Below are 26,150 nucleotides of genomic sequence, written 5' to 3'. Positions count from 1 at the left end.
ATATGCCATTAACACTTGGCTGAGGAGGAGTCTCTTCATGTGGCATTTGCATCATGGTCCATATGGAGCCCCATATTGCTGTGTGTGTGTGTGTGTGTGTGTCTCCAGGCTTCTCTTGTAGAGCCCTCTCTAGTAGACCTTCACACTTCTCCAGTTGCCTACGTCAACCAGCCAAACAGATGGTTTTGTGATCTGCTCTGTAGACGCTGCAATACAGCTCGCCAGTGGCTTGGTTTGCAGTACCTCTTAAGTACTTGTTTTTTTTGTTGTAGAAGAAAAAAAAAATTCTATGTCAAACACCACCATTGAGAAATGAAGAAAACCACTCACAGAGAATCTTGACTAATCAATCAAAGGATACCCACTGTTTTTAACTGTGTAAGTGGTCTCAATGTGTGACTGTTTGATGCATTGCCAGATGAGTTGAAGGGGGAAATAAATTTAACTCAATGATTAATCAATCTAGTCTCTCTCTTCAACGCCTCCTGGAAGTGGTACAATCTGGGGTATCATTTCTGGATGGTAATATAAGCCTGTGCCACTGGTTGTAAATGTCAGAGGCAGTACTAGCACATCTAACTGTAGCCTACTTCTAATACATTTAACTGCATGTTAATTATTACACTTTCCATATCCTCAGGTCACTTCTTTCCTATCACAAAACAGTGCAATTTGTAGTTATCAGTAGTCGTCACAGGAAACATCAACTGAATTTGTGCACTTAAGTAGAAAAACCCAACAACTCGTATGATCAGAAAGCTAAAAAAAACAACTAATTCACTGACTATGTAGGCTACAGGGTGTCAATCAATTAATACAATGTATAATTTACTGGTGATGATGATCATACAATGTATCACCACCAGTAACTGTCGATGTCTGGTCAACCTGTAACTTCCTATAATTAATGCGGAAGAATGACGTCAGATTAGTTCCCTGCACTCTTACGTTTGACAAGTAGAGTTTGAAACCGTGGGAAAGTCAATCTCAGAGGATAGACATCTTTTAAATTATTTTCAGCACATCTGTTTCCAATTAAAACTTTGAGAAAACTCCGCACAAATTGACTGATAGAATACATCACGCGTTGCAAAACACGGATGTTAATCCCCATGAATAAAATCCACTAGAGATTAACGCATGTGGGAAATGAGTCTATAAAACTAACAAACTATTTTGTTTGATCGATAAAAATAAAAAAAATCAACACGCCTGTGTTGTGCTACGAATCTGTGCGACAATGGGAAGCTACAATAACAAAACACCACTTGGTTACTTAATTAATATCCTAGATTATTTCACAACAAAGATGAATAAATACAGTTTTCTTGCAAATTCTGCCACGCACCTTGCTGTGGCTGCAACCCATGCCTGCCCCGCGTCCTCTCGTCAACCCTACCAGTCCTTGTCTAGAGTTACCAACTCTCAAATAGCAACTCTTCTGAACACTGCGCCTCGCCGGGCTGTGGTAAGGGTCTCTCAAAAGGTCTGTGCTGCTCACTCTCACTCACAACAACTCACTCAACTCGACCAGATGGGCGGTTCTCTTTAAAAATCCAAAACACTGATCTTAAAACAAAGTGAACCGACCCACGTTCTAGAAGGGGAAACAGGGTGTAGATCAGTGGATTGCCCATCCTGTTACGCAAAATTGAGGCTTGTGGGTGTTTCAAGTCTATCGATTTGACATTTTACCGTAATACACCGAATACAAGCCCCATCAGATTTACACCACACATAATAGGTTACCTAATCATAGGTTTCATGCATGGATTATTTTTCCTATTGCCTACAGGCTATTTAATTATATCAGGCCTATAATGTGCCCAATAATATTGAATTCTCACTGTAGTAAGATATAAATAAAGAACTGTAAAATTGATCTGAATCTGTCATTTTGTTTATAATACATGTTGGGGAAGAGTCCATGTGAAAAACACACATAGTCAATGGACATGTGAAAGACACAGTAGATACATCCCTCCATCCCATCCAGGGAGGAAGGGCTGTCAGAAGGAAATGGGCCATGTTTTTACTTTACAGACTAACTCTGTCTCTGAGGAGAAAGGTAATGTTGATCTTACAGGGAGGGGTAGCCAGCTGTAAAGACTCCATATCAAAGCCTTGCCCCTGTAGGCTGCACATAGCCCTCTGGGATAACTTACCAACCTGCGACATTTCATCCTGTCCCATAGCTAAGAATTATTGTTGCCCTCATGATTTACAAATCCAATCAAATTGTATTTGTCACATGCTTCAGTGTAGACGAACAGTGAAATGCTTACTTACCAACCTGCAACATTTCATCCTGTCGCATAGCTAAGAATTATTGTTGCCCTCATGATTTACAAATCCAATCAAATTGTATTTGTCACATGCTTCAGTGTAGACAAACAGTGAAATGCTTACTTACGGTCTTTCCCAACAATGCAGAGAAAAAGAAAACAGAGATATAATAGGAAAATAAAAGTAATAATAAATACACAATGAGTAACGATAACTTGGCAATATACACGGGTACCAGTACCTAGGTAATTGAGGTATTTTATTTTACTAGGCAAGTCAGTTAAGAACAAATTCTTATTTACAATGATGGCCTAGGAACAGTGGGTTAACTGCCTTGTTCTGGAGCAGAACAACAGATGTTTACCTTGTCAGCTCAGGGATTCGATCTTGCAACCTTTCGGTTACTAGTCCAACGCTCTAACCACTAGGCTACCCTGCCGCCATGTACATATAACTAGGCTACCCTGCCGCCATCTACATGGAGATATGTACATACAACTAGGAATATAGTGACAGATAGCAAATAGTAGCAGCAGGGTATGTGATAAGTAAAAAAAAAAAATAGTGCAAAAAGGGTCAATGCAGAGTTAAATAGTGAACCAAATAGCTAGCCAGACTAACTATGTAGCAGTCCTATGGCTTGGGGGTAGAAACGGTTCAGGGTAGTGTTGGTTCCAGACTTACAGTACGTAAGTGTATTCAAGACAACTGGTTGATATGAACAAAAGGAACAGACAACGGATGCTGGAATGTTTGAGTTATTGTCAAAACCCCACCCGTTCTAAAGATGTTATAAGTCTTACATATCCAAGGCCTTCTTCAATAACAACATTCATTTCCAGAGGTTCAGGAAATCAGAGGTCTGATCTCTCACAGCGTCACGAGGGGGAGGGGGAGGGGGGGGGGGGGTAAATGACCTATATGTATGGAATGTATGGATGTGTGCGTGCGTGTGGACTTGCACACAGAATGTAAACTACTGGGCAGGTTGGCAGTGTCCCATGAAGAGCTCTGCTCTGATTGGCTTTTAGCTGACAATCACATTTCCCAAAGGTGACATCATGGGTTAAATGCAAAACTATAAGAGGTTTAAACAGATATGACTCTGAAAGTTGGCACTCTTACAAAAATACATTTCCCTGCAATTAATTATTTCAATGATTTCAACATTGAACAAAGAGATTTTATCTCATAGATAAAACTCAGACAAATACGACTCTGAAAGTTGGCCCCACTTACAAAATACCTATATTATCTCAATCAACATTACATTATTTCAACTTTGAACATATTAGAGACAGTCTCTCTTGCAAAACAGAAGACAAACAAAAAGTTGCATAAAAACAATTAAAGTGTGTAGAACAATGGATTCCAATGTCTTTGTTTACACTGACAAACTAGCTGTCTTCTCTACATCCCGTATTTCTTTACTCTGACACACCATCTGTCTTCTCCACAACCATTGTTTCTTTACTCTGACACACCATCTGTCTTCTCTACATCCCGTATTTCTTTACTCTGACACACCATCTGTCTTCTCTACATCCCGTATTTCTTTACTCTGACACACCATCTGTCTTCTCCACAACCTGTGTTTCTTTACTCTGACACACCATCTGTCTTCTCTACATCCCGTATTTCTTTACTCTGACACCATCTGTCTTCTCTACATCCCGTATTTCTTTAATCTGACACACCATCTGTCTTCTCAACATCCCGTATTTCTTTAATCTGACACACCATCTGTCTTCTCAACATCCCGTATTTCTTTACTCTGACACACCATCTGTCTTCTCCACAACCTGTGTTTCTTTAATCTGACACACCATCTGTCTTCTCCACAACCTGTGTTTCTTTAATCTGACACACCATCTGTCTTCTCAACATCCCGTATTTCTTTAATCTGACACACCATCTGTCTTCTCAACATCCCGTATTTCTTTACTCTGACACACCATCTGTCTTCTCCACAACCCGGCAATGAGTTCACTGAAACAGTGAGTCTAGTTTACACTGATCATAGATGTGGTACCTCTACAGTACTGATCATAGTTGTGGTACCTCTACAGTACTGATCATAGATGTGGTACCTCTACAGTACTGATCATAGTTGTGTCATCTCTACAGTACTGATCATAGATGTGGTACCTCTACAGTACTGATCATAGTTGTGGTACCTCTACAGTACTGATCATAGATGTGGTACCTCTACAGTACTGATCATAGATGTGGTACCTCTACAGTACTGATCATAGATGTGTCATCTCTACAGTACTGATCATAGATGTGGTACCTCTACAGTACTGATCATAGTTGTGTCATCTCTACAGTACTGATCATAGTTGTGTCATCTCTACAGTACTGATCATAGATGTGGTACCTCTACAGTACTGATCATAGTTGTGGTACCTCTACAGTACTGATCATAGATGTGGTACCTCTACAGTACTGATCATAGATGTGGTACCTCTACAGTACTGATCATAGATGTGTCATCTCTACAGTACTGATCATAGATGTGGTACCTCTACAGTACTGATCATAGTTGTGTCATCTCTACAGTACTGATCATAGATGTGGTACCTCTACAGTACTGATCATAGATGTGTCATCTCTACAGTACTGATCATAGATGTGGTACCTCTACAGTACTGATCATAGATGTGTCATCTCTACAGTACTGATCATAGATGTGTCATCTCTACAGTACTGATCATAGTTGTGGTACCTCTACAGTACTGATCATAGATGTGTCATCTCTACAGTACTGATCATAGATGTGGTACCTCTACAGTACTGATCATAGATGTGGTACCTCTACAGTACTGATCATAGATGTGGTACCTCTACAGTACTGATCATAGATGTGGTACCTCTACAGTACTGATCATAGATGTGGTACCTCTACAGTACTGATCATAGATGTGGTACCTCTACAGTACTGATCATAGATGTGGTACCTCTACAGTACTGATCATAGATGTGGTACCTCTACAGTACTGATCATAGATGTGGTACCTCTACAGTACTGATCATAGTTGTGGTACCTCTACAGTACTGATCATAGATGTGTCATCTCTACAGTACTGATCATAGTTGTGGTACCTCTACAGTACTGATCATAGTTGTGGTACCTCTACAGTACTGATCATAGATGTGGTACCTCTACAGTACTGATCATAGATGTGGTACCTCTACAGTACTGATCATAGATGTGTCATCTCTACAGTACTGATCATAGATGTGTCATCTCTACAGTACTGATCATAGTTGTGGTACCTCTACAGTACTGATCATAGATGTGGTACCTCTACAGTACTGATCATAGTTGTGTCATCTCTACAGTACTAAGGCCAGATCAACCGTAAAAATCGCCAAAACTTTCATTTTTGTCAAAACTCAGTCTACTTGTGGGTTAGTGAGCTCTAATCCCACATAAAAAGATGGAGCAGTGGTTCGTTGAGAACTGTGTGTGTGAACAGTGAAACTGTTCAGTAACAGTAGCAGCTGCAGTGTCTCAGTTACACCACTGGACCTATAGACCCCGTACGCACCACTGGACCTATAGAACCCGTACGCACCCCTGGACCTATAGAACCCGTACGCACCACTGGACCTATAGAACCCGTACGCACCACTGGACCTATAGAACCCGTACGCACCACTGGACCTATAGAACCCGTACGCACCACTGGACCTATAGACCCCGTACGCACCACTGGACCTATAGAACCCGTACGCACCCCTGGACCTATAGAACCCGTACGCACCACTGGACCTATAGAACCCGTACGCACCACTGGACCTATAGAACCCGTACGCACCACTGGACCTATAGAACCCCGTACGCACCACTGGACCTATAGGACCCGTACACACCACTGGACCTATAGAACCCCGTACGCACCACTGGACCTATAGACCATCCTGGTCCCAGATCTGTTGGCGCTGTCTTGCCAACTAATGTTTGTGCAGTGTGACAATGACCATAGGAGTTGGCAAAGCAGCACAAACAGATCTGGAATCAGGCTAGCCTCGATAAGGCCTCTGTTAAGAGGAAAGAGATCATCTGGAAGGGTCATTGTCATTGGTAGGCCTAATCATTTATCTGACAAAGAGGACCTCAATGGACACTGGAAAGAGGGAGGAGAAGGGAGGTGACATCCTTCCTTTATCATTACTAGGGCACTAGGACAGGAAATGATGACTTTCCCAAAGTGAAGGTGGAAAAGAAGGATGAAAAAAAAAAAAAAAAGATTGTAGGGCCATGACTTTTTAATAGCAATCCTATAGTCATATGCTTAGGGTGCTGATCACTTTGTAGACAATGTGTATTAGGCTGGAATACTTCCAAATAGTTAAGGAACAGTAGACTAAGACTATCTAGTTCATTGTACTGTGAATAGGGCATTTTATGTAAGAGCCAATAACTGTTTATACATGCTGGATATTTAGTTTCCCCACATAGACTCACGGTATAAACTTTCACCAATGTGTAAGAGTTTATAAGTAGATGTGAACCTCCATATCCACCATGCATGAACAGTTACTATCTTTTAACAAATACAATGAATTCAAGTCTTAAGCCAAATATTTAGTTTTCAGTAGTAGTCTACTGTAGCCTAATACACATTGTCTTCAAAGTGATCAGCAGTAGAGTGTATTTTTATAGGACTTGGCATTTGGAAAGTCATGCCCCAGGGAATGTGATTGTGGAGGCATAAAGGTCTTTGCATAATAAACCCTCATAAAGCTGAAGCACGAGATGAGGGTAGGAGGGTAGGAGGACCAGACATTAGGAGGGTAGGAGGACCAGACATCAGGAGGGTAGGAGGACCAGACATCAGGAGGGTAGGAGGACCAGACATCAGGAGGGTAGGAGGACCAGACATCAGGAGGGTAGGAGGACCAGACATCAGGAGGATAGGAGGACCAGACATCAGGAGGGTAGGAGGACCAGACATCAGGAGGGTAGAAGGGCCAGACATCAGGAGGGTAGAAGGGCCAGACATCAGGAGGGTAGGAGGACCAGACATCAGGAGGGTAGGAGGACCAGGCATCAGGAGGGTAGGAGGACCAGACATCAGGAGGGTAGGAGGACCAGACATCAGGAGGGTAGGAGGACCAGACATTAGGAGGGTAGAAGGGCCAGACATCAGGAGGGTAGGAGGACAAGACATCAGGAGAGTAGGAGGACCAGACATCAGGAGGGTAGGATAATCAGACATCAGCAGGGTAGGAGGACCAGACATCAAGAGGGTTGAAGGGCCAGACATCAGGAGGGTAGGAGGACCAGACATCAGGAGGGTAGGAGGACCAGACATCAGGAGGGTAGGAGGACCAGACATCAAGAGGGTTGAAGGGCCAGACATCAGGAGGGTAGGAGGACCAGACATCAGGAGGGTAGGAGGACCAGACATCAGGAGGGTAGGAGGACCAGACATCAAGAGGGTTGAAGGGCCAGACATCAGGAGGGTAGGAGGACCAGACATCAGGAGGGTAGGAGGACCAGACATCAGGAGGGTAGCCATCCCCCAAGCTGGCCAGCAGATAGCATTCCCAAGTCCCAAATGGCACCCTATTCCCTATAGTGAGCTTATAGGGAGGAGGTCAGAGACCTGAACGTATGGCGCAAGAACAACAACCTCTCCCTCAACATGATCAAGACAAAGGAGATGATTGTCGACTACCAGAAAAGGAGGACCGAGCACGCCTCCATTCTCATCGATAGGGCTGTAGTGGAGCAGGTTGAGAGTTTCAAGTTCCTTGGCGTCCACATCACCAACAAACTAACATGGTCCAAGCACACCAAGACAGTCGTGAAGAGGGCACGACAAAACCTATTTCCTCTCAGGAGACTAAAAAGATTTGGCATGGGTCCCCATATCCTCAAAAAGTTCTACAGCTGCACCATCGAGAGCATCCTGACCGGTTGCATCACCACCTGGTATGGCAACTGCTCAGCATCTGACCGTAAGGCGATATAGACAGTAGTGCGTACGGCCCAGTACATCACTGAGGCCAAGCTTCCTGCCATCCAGGACCTCTATACCAGGCGGTGTCACAGGAAGGCCCTAAAAATTGTCAAAGACTCTAGCCACCCTTGTCATAGACTGTTCTCTTTGCTACGGCACGGCAAACGGTACCGGAGCATCAAGTTTAGGTCCAAGAGGCTTCTAAACAGCTTCTACCCCCAAGCCATAAGACTCCTGAACATTTAATCAAATGGCTATCCAGAATATTTGCATTGCCACCCCCCCCCCCCCCCCCATTTACACTGTTGCTGCTCTCTGTTATTATCTATGCATAGTCACTTTAATAACTCTACCTAGATGTACATATTACCTCAAATACTTCGACTAACTGGTGCCCCACATATTGACTCTGTACTGGTACTATAAGGGCACAAGGCGAGACCCAAATGCAGACACAGGAGGCAGAGGATTGAGCTCCGATATTTAGTATAACAAGGGTGGGCAAAAGGTAGGTCGGGGACAGGCGAGAGTTCATAAACCAGGTCAGAGTCCAAACAGTACAAGGGGATAGGTAGGCTCGAGGTCAGAACAGGCAGAGTGGTCAGGCAGGCGGGTTCGGCATCAGGACAGGCAAGGGTCAAAACCAGGAGGGCTAGGAAAAAACAGAGACTGGGGAAAAGGAGCTAGGAAAACCACTGGTCCTGGCACAGAGAGACAGGAAACACAGGGATAAATACACTGGCACAGAGAGACAGGAAACACAGGGATAAATACACTGGCACAGAGAGACAGGAAACACAGGGATAAATACACTGGCAAAGAGAGACAGGAAACACAGGGATAAATACACTGGCACAGAGAGACAGGAAACACAGGGGTAAATACACTGGCACAGAGAGACAGGAAACACAGGGATAAATACACTGGCACAGAGAGACAGGAAACACAGGGATAAATACACTGGCACAGAGAGACAGGAAACACAGGGATAAATACACTGGCACAGAGAGACAGGAAACACAGGGATAAATACACTGGCACAGAGAGACAGGAAACACAGGGATAAATACACTGGCACAGAGAGACAGGAAACACAGGGATAAATACACTGGCACAGAGAAACAGGAAACACAGGGATAAATACACTGGCACAGAGAGACAGGAAACACAGGGATAAATACACTGGCACAGAGAAACAGGAAACACAGGGATAAATACACTGGCACAGAGAGACAGGAAACACAGGGATAAATACACTGGCACAGAGAGACAGGAAACACGGATAAATACACTGGCACAGAGAGACAGGAAACACAGGGATAAATACACTGGCACAGAGAGACAGGAAACACAGGGATAAATACACTGGCACAGAGAAACAGGAAACACAGGGATAAATACACTGGCACAGAGAGACAGGAAACACAGGGATAAATACACTGGCACAGAGAGACAGGAAACACAGGGATAAATACACTGGCACAGAGAGACAGGAAACACAGGGATAAATACACTGGCACAGAGAAACAGGAAACACAGGATACATACACTGGCACAGAGAGACAGGAAACACAGGGATAAATACACTGGCACAGAGAGACAGGAAACACAGGGATAAATACACTGGCACAGAGAGACAGGAAACGCAGGGATAAATACACTGGCACAGAGAGACAGGAAACACAGGGATAAATACACTGGCACAGAGAGACAGGAAACACAGGGATAAATACACTGGCACAGAGAGACAGGAAACACAGGGATAAATACACTGGCACAGAGAGACAGGAAACACAGGGATAAATACACTGGCACAGAGAAACAGGAAACACAGGGATAAATACACTGGCACAGAGAGACAGGAAACACAGGGATAAATACACTGGCACAGAGAGACAGGAAACACAGGGATAAATACACTGGCACAGAGAGACAGGAAACACAGGGATAAATACACTGGCACAGAGAGACAGGAAACACAGGGATAAATACACTGGCACAGAGAGACAGGAAACACAGGGATAAATACACTGGCACAGAGAGACAGGAAACACAGGGATAAATACACCGGGGATAATAAGCGACACCTGGAGGGGGTGGAGACAAGCAAAAGGACAGGTGAAACAGATCAGAACGTGACAGGTACCCTCTGTATATACAGTTGAAGTCGGAAGTTTACATACACCTTAGCCAAATACATTTAAACTCAGTTTTTCACAATTCCTGACATTTAATCCGAGTAGAAATTCCCTGTCTAATGTCAGTTAGGATCACCTCTTTATTTTAAGAATGTGAAATGTCAAAATAACAGTAGAGAGAATGATTTATTTCAGCTTTTATTTATTTCATCACATTCCCAGTGGGTCATAAGTTTACATACACTCAATTAGTATTTGGTAGCATTGCCTTTAAATTGTTTAACTTGGGTCAAACGTTTCAGGTAGTCTTCCACAAGCTTCCCACAATAAGTTGGTTGAAATCTGGCAGATTCCTCCTGACAGAGCTGGTGTAACTGAGTCAGGTTTGTAGGTCTCCTTGCTCGCACACACTTTTTTAGTTCTGCCCACATATGTTCTACAGGATTGAGGTCAGGGCTTTGTGTTGGCCACTCCAATACCTTGACTTTGTTGTCCTTAAGCCATTTTGCCACAACTTTAAAAGTATGCTTGGGGTCATTGTTCATTTGGAAGACCCATTTGCGACCAAGCTTTAACTTCCTGACTGATGTCTTGAGATGTTGCTTCAATATATCCACATAATTTTCCTCCCTCATGATGCCATCTATTTTGTGAAGTGCACCAGTCCCACCTGCAGCAAAGCACCCCCACAACATGATGCTGCCACCCCTGTGCTTCACGGTTGGGATGGTGATCTTCAGCTTGCAAGCCTCCCCCATTTTCCTCCAAACATAACGAGGGTCATTATGGCCAAACAGTTCTATTTTTGTTTCATCAGACCAGAGGACATTTCTCCAAAAAGTATGATCTTTGTCCCCATGTGCAGTTGCAAACCGTAGTCTGGCTTTTTTATGGCAGTTTTGGAGCAGTGGCTTCTTCCTTGCTGAGCGGCCTTTCAGGTTATGTCGATATGGGACTCGTTTTACTGTGGATATAGATACTTTTGTACCTGTTTCCTCCAGAATCTTCACAATGTCCTTTGCTGTTGTTCTGGGATTGATTTGCACTTTTCGTACGAAAGTACGTTCATCTCTAGGAGACAGAACGCGTCTCTTTCCTGAGCGGTATGATGGCTGCGTGGTCCTATGGTGTTTATACTTGCGTACTATGCACAAAGTAGATGTCCTAACCGACTTGCCAAAACTATAGTCTGTTAACAAGAAATTTGTGGAGTGGTTGAAAAACAAGTTTTAATGACTCCAACCAAAGTGTGTGTAAACTTCCGACGTCAACTGTAGCCTCGCTATTGTTATTTTACTGCTGCTCTTTAATTATTTGTTACTTTTATTTTTATTCATTTTTTGGGAGTTCTTTTTCTTAAAACCGCATTGTTGGTTTAGGGCTTGTAAGTAAGCATTTCACTGTATGGTCTACACCTGTTGTATTTGGTGCATGTGACAAATACAATTTGATTTGATGCCATTTGCCATTTGGGAAGGATCCATTGTTCTCGGAGACTGAGTGAGAACTCTCTGGAAGGGTAACACATTGTTTAATATTTCCCTCTGGTCACAACAGAGGACCCAGCTTCCTGTACACAGTGTTTAATATTTCCCTCTGGTCACAACAGAGGACCCAGCTTCCTGTACACAGTGTTTAATATTTCCCTCTGGTCACAACAGGGGACCCAGCTTCCTGTACAGTGTTTAATATTTCCCTCTGGTCACAACAGAGGACCCAGCTTCCTGTACACAGTGTTTAATATTTCCCTCTGGTCACAACAGAGGACCCAGCTTCCTGTACAGTGTTTAATATTTCCCTCTGGTCACAACAGAGGACCCAGCTTCCTGTACACAGTGTTTAATATTTCCCTCTGGTCACAACAGAGGACCCAGCTTCCTGTACACAGTGTTTAATATTTCCCTCTGGTCACAACAGAGGACCCAGCTTCCTGTACAGTGTTTAATATTTCCCTCTGGTCACAACAGAGGACCCAGCTTCCTGTACACAGTGTTTAATATTTCCCTCTGGTCACAACAGGGGACCCAGCTTCCTGTACAGTGTTTAATATTTCCCTCTGGTCACAACAGAGGACCCAGCTTCCTGTACACAGTGTTTTCCTCATTTATAGTCTTTGATTTAGTGTTGTATTAATATTTAGTATCCACGTAGTGTAAAGTAAGTGACATTAAATACTAGCGGTACGTTATATTTCCACTTACCTCGTCCCCAGGCTCAATTCAGACAGCCGGCCGGGGACAAGATTATATTTGCACCTATAGTGCCCCTGGCTGAAGTTTATAGATATGAGAGGAGGGTACATACAGGAAGTTTATAGACATGAGGGGAGGGTACATACAGGAAGTTTATAGACATGAGGAGAGGGTACATACAGGAAGTTTATAGACATGAGGGGAGAGTGTATACAGGACGTTTATAGACATAAGGGGAGTGTGTACAGGAAGTTGATAGACATGACGGGAGGGTACATACAGGAAGTTATAAGACATAAGGAGAGGGTACATACAGGAAGTTATAAGACATGAGGAGAGAGTGTATACAGGAAGTTTATAGACATGAGGGGAGGGTACATACAGGAAGTTTATAGACGTGAGGGGAGGGTACATACAGGAAGTTTATAGATATGAGGGGAGGGTACAAACAGGAAATAGAATATACATGCAGGGCTAACAGGAAATCATAAGCTGTTAAACACTAACAGTTTGCAGGAGTAAACAGAACTTGTAAACTCTTCTTGTTTTCTATTTCATATCTTTGTTATAGGGGAAGGAACACTGTGAGAGTTATAAAACACAACTTGTGTCCAAACAGTAATCATTATTATTATTACTGTGCTCAATTGCTAGCTATAGAAAACAGACTGGGCCTCTCAAATGAGGCATCTGCTCTGAGACATATTTTGAGAAGGAGAGAGGGAGAGATGGAGGGGAGAGCGAGAGCTATAGAGAGAAAGAGAGAGAGAGGCTACAGAGCACCTGGACATCTGTTAGTGTAAAGTGAATTGGAGTACACCCTGTAAACATCAGGAATGAGGACACAAAGAGTGGATTTCCAACTGCAGACTGACTGGTCAACATCAGAAAGATTAAGTACTAACATATCCATCATGTAATCAACGTTTAACCTCTAGTGCCATCCTGTGGCCATCCTGTGAAACTGCAGAGATTCAAACTCTGGACACCTTGATTGCGCAATACAGTAATGCATTTCAGAAAACAAGACTTACCAACATATAGGATATTATTTTATTGAAAAAAAATATGTTTTTACAGTGAAATATTGACCAACATATTATAGTAGTAAGCATGTCATTTCTAAATAATCAAGGTGCAATTTTTCGTGTTGATTCCTTAAGACTTCTATACCCGATAACCATTTCATTAGAATTATTATTTAAGATAGGAAGTGCACTTACATTCCTTACAACACTTTAATTGGTTATAGAATAGAATTAGCCTATTGGTACAGTGTTATACGAGGGAAGGAATTGATTGGCTGCTTTCATTCCATTTCCCTTTGAAACATCACACAGTCCCACCTGATTCGCAGATCTCATTTCCAGCATGTCTATTTAGGCACTTTGAACATGTCAACAATAAAACACCTTCAGAAAAAAACTGATCAATACACCATCAACAGGAAGAACAACATATTCCCAGGGGTTGTAAAATCAGAAGTGTCACCACTAGAAACAGGAAGTAGCATTACGACCCATAGAACCAAAAATGATGACACAGTAAGCATCAGCTAGAAACGACTGTCACAATTAAAAACTCCTAAAACTACTAGTCATGTGACCAGTACCTTACCCAGGGTAAAAGCCGATGACCAATAGAAGCATACCCGCGGCCATTCACCCTTGAGAAGAAATCTAATAAAAATAATTCTGTATAAAAAAGACAGTGTAAAACATTATGAAAAAGAATCATACTGGTTATGACAAGTTCATAGCAGTACAGTAGGAAGCCATGCAAAATCACTCAACTTAACTGTTTTACCTGAAAGTGAGTCTGAATTGTATCCTAAACTACAGTACCACTACAGTAGCAGCTCAGTTACTGCTTGTTTGGTACAGGGCCAGTATCCACAAAGTGTTTTAGAGTACTGATCTAGGATCAGGTCCCCCCCCCCCCCCCCCCCCCCTCTTATTCATTATGACTGTAAAGGTAAAACTGATCCTAGAGCAGCATTCCTACCCTGAGAGGCTTTGTGTATACTGGCCCAGTTCTCAATTGGCGGTTTGATGAGATGAGAAGAGATGAGAGCAGAAGTTCCCTTCAGAATAAAGAAGAGAAAATGTCAGTACACCAGCTCATTGAATGGTACATAATGTTTCCTGTATCCACCATTTAATTAGAGTGGGCAGAGAAGGTAATTTATTCACCATTTAATTAGAGTGGGCAGAGAAGGTCATTTATCCACCATTTAATTAGAGTGGGCAGAGAAGGTCATTTATCCACCATTTAATTAGAGTGGGCAGAGAAGGTCATTTATCCACCATTTAATTAGAGTGGAAAGAGAAGGTCATTTATCCGTTGTTTAGTAATTAGAGTGGACAGAGAAGGTGATTTTGAGGCAGCCCAGTTCTTTCTCCATAGCTCCCAGCACTCCTTGTACTCTGTAGTGTCCGTTGGTCAGCCAGTAAGGCAGGTCAATGTCAGGGAGGTAGAAGTCTGACTCTGGTAGTGTGTACACCCCCTTAGAACAGACAGGAAATAGAGGTTTCAACCAATACACTTCCACTTCGTCCCAAATGACATCCTATACCCTATATAGTGCACTACTTATGACCAAGGCCCATAGGGCTCTATTCAAAGGTAGTGCACCTTGGTCAAAATATATGCAGGGATAAGGTGTCATTTGGGACACAGCCTTTGAGCGAAGCATGTTTAACTGTATAGAAAAGGTATGCACCCTCAGGAGAGAGAAAATAGGTCATTTGAACACAATAGACATTGAGTAAACAGATAAAACGTATCCTTGAGGAAAAACAGAATGAGTACTGAGTAACAGAACGTTAAGCGCAAATGTTCAAAACACTTAGAGAACGTTTTGTTGTTTGTCTAGCTGCTGTTCAACAAACAGCACTCTGTTACCAATTATTCACAGTGCCATCAACGGACAATCACTACATTGCTCTGATGAGGATATGAAAGAGGGAAGTAGCCTAAGCGGTAACCACTGAATAACAGGTACTTTCCACAACACAAACCATGTAGGAGGGTTGTGTTCAAAAGGCACCAAATGGAAGAAAATGGACAGATATGCCTATAGAAGGACCAGGAACGCCCATGTCTATAGAAGGACCAGGAACGCCCATGTCTATAGAAGGACCAGGAACGCCCATGTCTATAGAAGGACCAGGAACGCCCATGCCTATAGAAGGACGAGGAACGCCCATGTCTATAGAAGGACCAGGAACGTCCACGCCTATAGAAGGACGAGGAACGCCCATGTCTATAGAAGGACCAGGAACGTCCACGCCTATAGAAGGACCAGGAACACCCACGTCTATAGAAGGACCAGGAACGTCCACGCCTATAGAAGGACCAGGAACGCCCATGTCTATAGAAGGACCAGGAACGTCCACGCCTATAGAAGGACCAGGAACGCCCATGCCTATAGAGGGACCAGGAACGCCCATGTCTATAGAAGGACCAGGAACGCCCATGCCTATAGAAGGACCAGGAACGCCCATGCATATAGAAGGACCAGGAACGCCCACGTCTATAGAAGGACCAGGAACGCCCATGCCTATAGAAGGACCAGGAACACCCATGTCTATAGAAGGACCAGGAACGCCCATGTCTATAGAAGGACCAGGAACGCCCATGTCTATAGAAGGACCAGGAGAGCCCATGCCTATAGAGGGACCAGGAACGCCCATGCATATAGAAGTACCAGGAGAGCCCATGCCTATAGAGGGACCAGGAACGCCCATGTCTATAGAAGGACCAGGAACGCCCATGTCTATAGAAGGACCAGGAACGTCCACGCCTATAGAAGGACCAGGAGAGCCCATGCCTATAGAGGGACCAGGAACGCCCATGTCTATAGAAGGACCAGGAACGCCCATGCCTATAGAGGGACCAGGAACACCCACGTCTATAGAAGGACCAGGAACGCCCATGTCTATAGAAGGACCAGGAACGTCCACGCCTATAAAAGGACCAGGAGAGCCCATGCCTATAGAGGGACCAGGAACGCCCATGTCTATAGAAGGACCAGGAACGTCCATGCCTATAGAGGGACCAGGAACACCCACGTCTATAGAAGGACCAGGAACGCCCATGCCTATAGAAGAACCAGGAACGCCCACGTCTATAGAAGGACCAGGAACGCCCATGTCTATAGAAGGAACAGGAACGCCCATGCCTATAGAAGGACCAGGAACGCCCATGCCTATAGAAGAACCAGGAACGCCCACGCCTATAGAAGGACCAGGAACGTCCACGCCTATAGAAGGACCAGGAACGCCCACGTCTATAGAAGGACCAGGAACGTCCACGCCTATAGAGGGACCAGGAACGCCCATGCCTATAGAGGGACCAGGAATGCCCATGCCTATAGAGGGACCAGGAATGCCCATGCCTATAGAGGGACCAGGAATGCTCATGCCTATAGAAGGACCAGGAACGCCCATGTCTATAGAAGGACCAGGAACACCCATGCCTATAGAGGGACCAGGAACACCCATGCCTATAGAAGGACCAGGAATGCTCATGCCTATAGAGGGACCAGGAATGCCCATGCCTATAGAGGGACCAGGAATGCTCATGCCTATAGAAGGACCAGGAACACCCATGCCTATAGAAGGACCAGGAACGCCCATGCCTATAGAGGGACCAGGAATGCTCATGCCTATAGAAGGACCAGGAACGCCCACGCCTATAGAGGGACCAGGAACACCCATGCCTATAGAGGGACCAGGAACGCCCATGCCTATAGAAGGACCAGGAACGCCCATGTCTATAGAAGGACCAGGAACACCCATGCCTATAGAGGGACCAGGAACACCCATGCCTATAGAAGGACCAGGAATGCTCATGCCTATAGAGGGACCAGGAATGCCCATGCCTATAGAGGGACCAGGAATGCTCATGCCTATAGAAGGACCAGGAACACCCATGCCTATAGAAGGACCAGGAACGCCCATGCCTATAGAGGGACCAGGAACACCCATGCCTATAGAAGGACCAGGAATGCTCATGCCTATAGAGGGACCAGGAATGCCCATGCCTATAGAGGGACCAGGAATGCTCATGCCTATAGAAGGACCAGGAACACCCATGCCTATAGAAGGACCAGGAACGCCCATGCCTATAGAGGGACCAATGCCCATGCGTATAGAGGGACCAGGAATGCTCATGCCTATAGAAGGACCAGGAACACCCATGCCTATAGAAGGACCAGGAACGCCCATGCCTATAGAGGGACCAGGAACACCCATGCCTATAGAAGGACCAGGAATGCTCATGCCTATAGAGGGACCAGGAATGCCCATGCCTATAGAGGGACCAGGAATGCTCATGCCTATAGAAGGACCAGGAACACCCATGCCTATAGAAGGACCAGGAACGCCCATGCCTATAGAGGGACCAGGAATGCTCATGCCTATAGAAGGACCAGGAACGCCCACGCCTATAGAGGGACCAGGAATGCTCATGCCTATAGAAGGACCAGGAACGCCCATGCCTATAGAAGGACCAGGAACACCCATGTCTATAGAGGGACCAGGAACACCCATGCATATAGAAGGACCAGGAACGCCCATGCCTATAGAGGGACCAGGAATGCCCATGCCTATAGAGGGACCAGGAACGCCCATGCCTATAGAAGGACCAGGAACGCCCATGCCTATAGAAGGACCAGGAACGCCCATGCCTATAGAAGGACCAGGAACGCCCATGCCTATAGAAGGACCAGGAACGCCCATGCCTATAGAAGGACCAGGAACACCCATGCCTATAGAAGGACCAGGAACGCCCATGCCTATAGAAGGACCAGGAACGCCCATGCCTATAGAGGGACCAGGAACGCCCATGCCTATAGAGGGACCAGGAATGCTCATGCCTATAGAGGGACCAGGAATGCCCATGCCTATAGAAGGACCAGGAATGCTCATGCCTATAGAGGGACCAGGAATGCCCATGCCTATAGAAGCACCAGGAACGCCCATGCCTATAGAGGGACCAGGAACACCCATGCCTATAGAAGGACCAGGAATGCCCATGCCTATAGAGGGACCAGGAATGCTCATGCCTATAGAGGGACCAGGAATGCCCATGCCTATAGAAGGACCAGGAACACCCATGCCTATAGAGGGACCAGGAACACCCATGCCTATAGAAGGACCAGGAACGCCCATGCCTATAGAGGGACCAGGAATGCCCATGCCTATAGAAGGACCAGGAACGCCCATGCCTATAGAAGGACCAGGAACACCCATGCCTATAGAAGGACCAGGAACGCCCATGCCTATAGAGGGACCAGGAACGCTCATGCCTATAGAAGGACCAGGAACGCCCATGCCTATAGAAGGACCAGGAACGCCCATGCCTATAGAAGGACCAGGAACGCCCATGCCTATAGAAGGACCAGGAACGCCCATGCCTATAGAAGGATCAGGAACGCCCATGTCTATAGAAGGACCAGGAACACCCATGTCTATAGAGGGACCAGGAACGCCCATGTCTATAGAGGGACCAGGAACACCCATGCCTATAGAAGGACCAGGAACGCCCATGCCTATAGAGGGACCAGGAACGCCCATGTCTATAGAAGGACCAGGAACGCCCATGCCTATAGAGGAACCAGGAACGCCCATGCCTATAGAAGGACCAGAAACGCCCATGCCTATAGAAGGACCAGGAACGTCCATGTCTATAGAAGGACCAGGAACGCCCATGCCTATAGAAGGACCAGGAACGCCCATGCCTATAGAAGGACCAGGAACGTCCATGTCTATAGAAGGACCAGGAACGCCCATGCCTATAGAAGGACCAGGAACGCCCATGCCTATAGAAGGACCAGAAACGCCCATGTCTATAGAAGGACCAGGAACGCCCATGCCTATAGAGGGACCAGGAACGCCCATGTCTATAGAAGGACCAGGAACGCCCATGTCTATAGAAGGACCAGGAACGCCCATGTCTATAGAAGGACCAGGAACGCCCATGCCTATAGAAGGACCAGGAACGCCCATGCCTATAGAGGGACCAGGAACGCCCATGCCTATAGAAGGACCAGGAACGCCCATGCCTATAGAAGAACCAGGAACGCCCATGCCTATAGAAGGACCAGGAACGCCCATGCCTATAGAAGGACCAGGAACGCCCATGCCTATAGAAGGACCAGGAACGCCCATGCCTATAGAAGGACCAGGAACGCCCATGTCTATAGAAGGACCAGGAACGCCCATGTCTATAGAAGGACCAGGAACGCCCATGCCTATAGAAGGACGAGGAACGCCCATGCCTATAGAGGGACCAGGAACGCCCATGCCTATAGAGGGACCAGGAACGCCCATGCCTATAGAAGGACGAGGAACGCCCATGCTTATAGAGGGACCAGGAACGCCCATGCCTATAGAAGGACGAGGAACGCCCATGCCTATAGAGGGACCAGGAACGCCCATGTCTATAGAAGGACCAGGAACGCCCATGCCTATAGAAGGACGAGGAACGCCCATGCCTATAGAGGGACCAGGAACGCCCATGCCTATAGAGGGACCAGGAACGCCCATGCCTATAGAGGGACCAGGAACGCCCATGCCTATAGAGAGACCAGGAACGCCCATGCCTATAGAGGGACCAGGAACGCCCATGCCTATAGAAGGACCAGGAACACCCATGCCTATAGAAGGACGAGGAACGCCCATGCCTATAGAGGGACCAGGAACGCCCATGTCTATAGAAGGACCAGGAACGCCCATGCCTATAGAAGGACGAGGAACGCCCATGCCTATAGAGGGACCAGGAACGCCCATGCCTATAGAGGGACCAGGAACGCCCATGCCTATAGAGGGACCAGGAACGCCCATGCCTATAGAGGGACCAGGAACGCCCATGCCTATAGAAGGACCAGGAACGTCCATGATAATTTTTAATTGCAAAATGGTTTCAAATGATTGTGCCCTTATGAACATGACCACAAACTCGAGACTCACAGCTTTAAAGGGACAGTGGCAGGGGATGGACTACAGTATAGACTCACAGCTTTAAAGGGACAGTGGCAGGTGATGACCTACAGTATAGACTCACAGCTTTAAAGGGACAGTGGCAGGGGATGAACTACAGTATAGACTCACAGCTTTAAAGGGACAGTGGCAGGGGATGGACTACAGTATAGACTCACAGCTTTAAAGGGACAGTGGCAGGGGATGAACTACAGTATAGACTCACAGCTTTAAAGGGACAGTGGCAGGGGATGAACTACAGTATAGACTCACAGCTTTAAAGGGACAGTGGCAGGGGATGGACTACAGTATAGACTCACAGCTTTAAAGGGACAGTGGCAGGGGATGGACTACAGTATAGACTCACAGCTTTAAAGGGACAGCGGCAGGGGATGGACTACAGTATAGACTCACAGCTTTAAAGGGACAGTGGCAGGGGATGAACTACAGTATAGACTCACAGCTTTAAAGGGACAGTGGCAGGTGATGACCTACAGTATAGACTCACAGCTTTAAAGCGACAGTGGCAGGGGATGAACTACAGTATAGACTCACAGCTTTAAAGGGACAGTGGCAGGGGATGGACTACAGTATAGACTCACAGCTTTAAAGGGACAGTGGCAGGGGATGAACTACAGTATAGACTCACAGCTTTAAAGGGACAGTGGCAGGTGATGACCTACAGTATAGACTCACAGCTTTAAAGGGACAGTGGCAGGGGATGGACTACAGTATAGACTCACAGCTTTAAAGGGACAGCGGCAGGGGATGGACTACAGTATAGACTCACAGCTTTAAAGGGACAGTGGCAGGGGATGACCTACAGTATAGACTCACAGCTTTAAAGGGACAGTGGCAGGGGATGGACTACAGTATAGACTCACAGCTTTAAAGGGACAGCGGCAGGGGATGAACTACAGTATAGACTCACAGCTTTAAAGGGACAGTGGCAGGGGATGGACTACAGTATAGACTCACAGCTTTAAAGGGACAGTGGCAGGGGATGAACTACAGTATAGACTCACAGCTTTAAAGGGACAGTGGCAGGGGATGGACTACAGTATAGACTCACAGCTTTAAAGGGACAGTGGCAGGGGATGAACTACAGTATAGACTCACAGCTTTAAAGGGACAGTGGCAGGTGATGACCTACAGTATAGACTCACAGCTTTAAAGGGACAGTGGCAGGGGATGGACTACAGTATAGACTCACAGCTTTAAAGGGACAGTGGCAGGGGATGAATTACAGTATAGACTCACAGCTTTAAAGGGACAGTGGCAGGGGATGACCTACAGTATAGACTCACAGCTTTAAAGGGACAGTGGCAGGGGATGGACTACAGTATAGACTCACAGCTTTATAGGGACAGTGGCAGGGGATGGACTACAGTATAGACTCACAGCTTTAAAGGGACAGTGGCAGGGGATGGACTACAGTATAGACTCACAGCTTTAAAGGGACAGTGGCAGGGGATGAACTACAGTATAGACTCACAGCTTTAAAGGGACAGTGGCAGGGGATGAACTACAGTATAGACTCACAGCTTTAAAGGGACAGTGGCAGGGGATGAACTACAGTATAGACTCACAGCTTTAAAGGGACAGTGGCAGGGGATGAACTACAGTATAGACTCACAGCTTTAAAGGGACAGCGGCAGGGGATGAACTACAGTATAGACTCACAGCTTTAAAGGGACAGTGGCAGGGGATGAACTACAGTATAGACTCACAGCTTTAAAGGGACAGTGGCAGGGGATGCCGTAGGTGTGAAGAGGTTCAGGACAGTCCTGTCCTGGCGGTATCAGCTGGTTGAGCAGGTCACAGCCGTCTGTGTAATGACAGCTCCCTATCTCATCCAGACATGGGATCTTGACCCAGAACCCTGCCACCTCCTTCTCCAGCGTCACATTCACCTAAGAGAGAAATATATAGGGCCAGTTAAGTGGGATGTCTGGAAAAACATGGAAGGCTACAGTAACAGTACACCTATCCACAAGGTAGGCCATCACACAATTACATTTACCTATGGACAAAATGCTGTTATTTAACTACAGTTCGACTGTTGACTGGCCAATTTGCATCCTAAATAGGGCCAGGGTGTTATGAAAAACAAAGTATCAATAAAATAAAAGGTGTCAATAAACTATATTTCATAGTTGTATCACCAAGCTTGGTCAAGTTACCTAAGAGGAGAAAATAGGACCAGTGCCATGGTGTTTTAAAGCCTTGTCTAATGCCACGCTATTCTTGACTTGAACATTGAGCCCTAGTCGTTTACAGCAAAGAAGAAAATGTTATATTCTTCCCTTGCAATGATGTCACCATTGGAATTCTGCAATGTTAGAAAGAATTTGGGGTAGGCTATTACTGCCCTACCAAGCTAAAAGGCTGTAACTGCTCATTTGGTCAGAAAATGTGTTAATGTCATTTTTGCTACATTAAATACATGCTTAATCATGTGGACAAGTAACCTGCCTCTATTGTATTGTGTTTTGGAAAAAAATGGGGGCCGTCAAATCAAATCAAATCAAAGGTATTTATCTAGCCCTTCTTACATCAGCTGATGCCACAAAGTGCTGTACAGAAACCCAGCCTAAAACCCCAAACAGTAAGCAATGCAGGTGTAGAAGCACGGTGGCTAGGAAAAACTCCAGAGAAAGGCCAAAACCTAGGAAGAAACCTAGAGAGGAACCAGGCTATGAGGGGTGGCCAGTCCTCTTCTGGCTGTGCCAGGTGGAGATTATAACAGAACATGGCCAAGATGTCATGTTAGCAGTAACTGCATACTGTGAAAACAAGGTAAATAAAATACATTTTTCTCAGTTCCACACTATGAACAGTTACTGTCTTTTTACTTGGTAGGGAAGGAAAATTATAATCTGGCACTGTGATCTAAGTAATTGATTTCCAAGAAGAACAGTTAAGTCACAATTCTATGTATTGCTTCAACTAAAGCAATTCAAGTTCAGGAACAACAGAATGTCTAGTACGTGAAAGCAGTCTGTTGCAAAAACGTTCAAAATGCAACAATGTTACATTGGTGCATTCCTGATCAGAACATTGCCCACACCACTGCCAATGCCATCCCTTCTCTTGTGAACTCTACATTGTATGGGTGAGCATTGTATCAGGAAGTGTACATTTCATATCTATTTGGGTCATCAGTGCAGCAGAGCGGGGTTTATGTGGTGAGCTGCTCACATGAAGCTCATGGGATCAGTGAGTCAGACAAACCTGCCCCAGGCAAGTTTCTACCTGTTTAACAACACAGCACCCAGAAGCACCCAGAGCCACCCAGAACTACCCAGCGCCCCCCAGAAGCACTCAGAGCCAACAATAGACACACACAGACAAAGTGGAATAGGCTCTCACCTGTCTGAATAGGCCTACAGACTGAAATGGCTAAGTAACAGCTTTCAATTCTGTTGGCAAGTTTTTCAGGAAGAACTGATTTATTAGGGCTATAGTGTGTACAACTGGCTTTTACTGTGACCATTTTTATCCATGAAGAGCCTATTCATTCTATATACATGTATATATTAAAAAGACAGGCAATATCATATGCCTATCTCAAAAACTAATGGTTGGTTAATTACATTCACTAGCTACCAGCGCTGTAAAGTCTTTAAGTAAAAATACTTTAAAGTACTACTTAAGTAGTTTTTTGGGATATCTGTACTCTTGATATTTTTGACTACTTTTACTTCGCTACATTCCTAAAGAAAATTATGTACATTTTACGCCATACATTTTCCTTTAGCAGGACAGGAAAATTGCCTTATTCGCACACTTATCAAGAGAACATCCTTGGTCATCTCTACTGCCTCTGATCTGGCAGACTCACTAAACACATGCTTTGTTTGTAAATGATGTCTGAGTGTTGGAGCATGTCCCTGGCTATCCGTTAATTAAATAAAACAAGACAATTATTCCATCTGGTTTGCTTTATATTAGCAATTTTAAATTATTTATACTTGTACTTTTACTCTTGATACTTAAGTATATTTTAGCAATTACATTTACTTTTGATACTTAAGTATATTTAAATCCAAATATTTTTAGACTTTTACTCAAGTAGTATTTTACTGGGTCATTTTCACTTTTACTTGAGTAATTTTCTATTAAGGTATCTTTACTTTTATTAAGTATGACAATTGGGTACTTTTTCCACCACTGCTGGCTACCTAAACAAATCAGTATACTTCATAAGAAATCAAATAGCATTCAAGATCTCATTTGAGCATTTTAGGAGGAGACCCTTGGTGCATGCTTAGTACTAACAGCGAGGGGAGCGGCCAGCTCGACCGTTGTGTTCCCGGACGCACTGGCAGTCAGGTCCCCTGGAACTGTGATGGGGTCCGGGGACAGGGCTAGGGTCTTCAGAACCGCTGGGTCGTCTGGCTTACCGCAGTTCTCCCATGAGAACCCAAAGATCTGTGCAATAGCATTGAATAGTCTATGTTACTATACCATACATAATGAATTGATAGCGTAGGTACTGAACAACATTTGAATACATTTAAAGATATTTCACTCGCCTTTGCAGAATATGCCGTGCGCGTTTTCTCGAAATCCAAAGCACCATTCACCTGCATTACAATGCATAGTGTTATCACAGCAGCAATACAGTTCTTCATTGTGCTAATCTACTCTACAGCAGAACTATAAATAATTACGGTTAATTCAAAATAACAGCAGAAATCGCTTAAACTAAGATTGTGCACGTTGAAAAAGAATCGGTAATGACTGTGTCATAACACTTTGTGAGGCGGTGCGGTAAAGATTTGTTTTCACGTTTCAGTCCCACTTCCGTGTTTATCAACGCAAACTGGACGCTCCATGAAGCGGGAACAAATGTCAACGGCCATATCTTAATTGTATCCTCGCGTCCTCGCTCCTCTCTCCTTCTTCTCAAAACCCATTGTAGGAAAAGGTCAGATGGGCGGGACCTCTGGCTCTCTCATCCAATGGGGTTTGAGAAGGAGGCGAGGAGAGAGAGGACGCGAGGAGGGACACAGTTGAGATCTTCCCACAGTCAGAAGTTTATTTACCAGATGTGTTAGTTTTCGTAATCAATTTAATCCCTCACTTGATACCTCCAATCAGGAAATTGGTCTTTATTCTTTCGATTGATCAATTGTGATACAGGCTTTTGTGAACAAATCTAATTCATAGCCTGTCCGCCGCATAAAGACAATTCAGTGGTTGCCAGATTTAGTTCTAAATACAGTAGCCAAACATCTCAGCAAAACTGCCATCCATTAGTATCCAATCCAGGTTCCAAAACAAGCATTTAGCATTGCAGCTAAACCAATGGGATAGACTTCAACCAATCAATCACATTTATTTATAGAGACCTATTTACAACAGCAGTTGTCACAAAGGCCTATACAGAAACCGAGCCTAAAACCCACGAGAGTAAGCAACGCAGATGTAGAGGCTTAATTGGTTGCTAGGCTGAGGCACTGTATTTTGAAGACAACGTTTACACCTATCTAGGTAGCTGGTCTATAGTTACAGTAGCAGACTTGTCTACAGGCATCTTGTTCTACAGTACTGTATATCTGCTTCCCA

The 26,150-nt window shown here is 45.0% G+C and overlaps 2 protein-coding genes across 3 annotated transcripts in view; both read right to left on the bottom strand.

Annotated features, from left to right (window-relative positions):
• The window catches only part of LOC120062080 (coiled-coil domain-containing protein 69-like), a 58,055-nt gene extending 56,530 nt beyond the window's left edge, over window positions 1-1,525 (bottom strand). Inside the window, exon 1 of the mRNA XM_039011886.1 lies at window positions 1,349-1,525. Coding sequence (XP_038867814.1) covers window positions 1,349-1,369 — 21 coding nt within the window. The 5' untranslated portion in view covers window positions 1,370-1,525. The remainder of the gene's footprint in view (window positions 1-1,348) is intronic.
• Window positions 1,526-13,625: 12,100 nt separating this feature from the next.
• gm2a (GM2 ganglioside activator) lies at window positions 13,626-25,413 on the bottom strand. Of its 2 annotated transcripts, XM_039012559.1 has the most exons (5): window positions 25,115-25,413; window positions 24,858-25,010; window positions 22,307-22,489; window positions 14,898-15,097; window positions 13,626-14,859 (listed from the first exon to the last, which is right to left on the bottom strand). In XM_039012559.1, the coding sequence occupies exons 1-4, from the start codon at window positions 25,211-25,213 to the stop codon at window positions 14,939-14,941; spliced, it is 594 nt and encodes a 197-aa protein (XP_038868487.1). In that variant the 5' UTR covers window positions 25,214-25,413; the 3' UTR covers window positions 13,626-14,859; window positions 14,898-14,938. The 2 variants fall into 2 exon arrangements, with proteins under 2 accessions (XP_038868487.1, XP_038868486.1); XM_039012558.1 differs by having other exon boundaries at window positions 13,626-15,097.
• Between the last annotated feature and the right edge of the window lie 737 nt (window positions 25,414-26,150).

The sequence above is a fragment of the Salvelinus namaycush genome, chromosome 17 (genome assembly GCF_016432855.1).
Source record: "Salvelinus namaycush isolate Seneca chromosome 17, SaNama_1.0, whole genome shotgun sequence".
NCBI classification, from domain to species: domain Eukaryota; kingdom Metazoa; phylum Chordata; class Actinopteri; order Salmoniformes; family Salmonidae; genus Salvelinus; species Salvelinus namaycush.
This window is presented reverse-complemented; position numbering and strand designations above follow the sequence as displayed.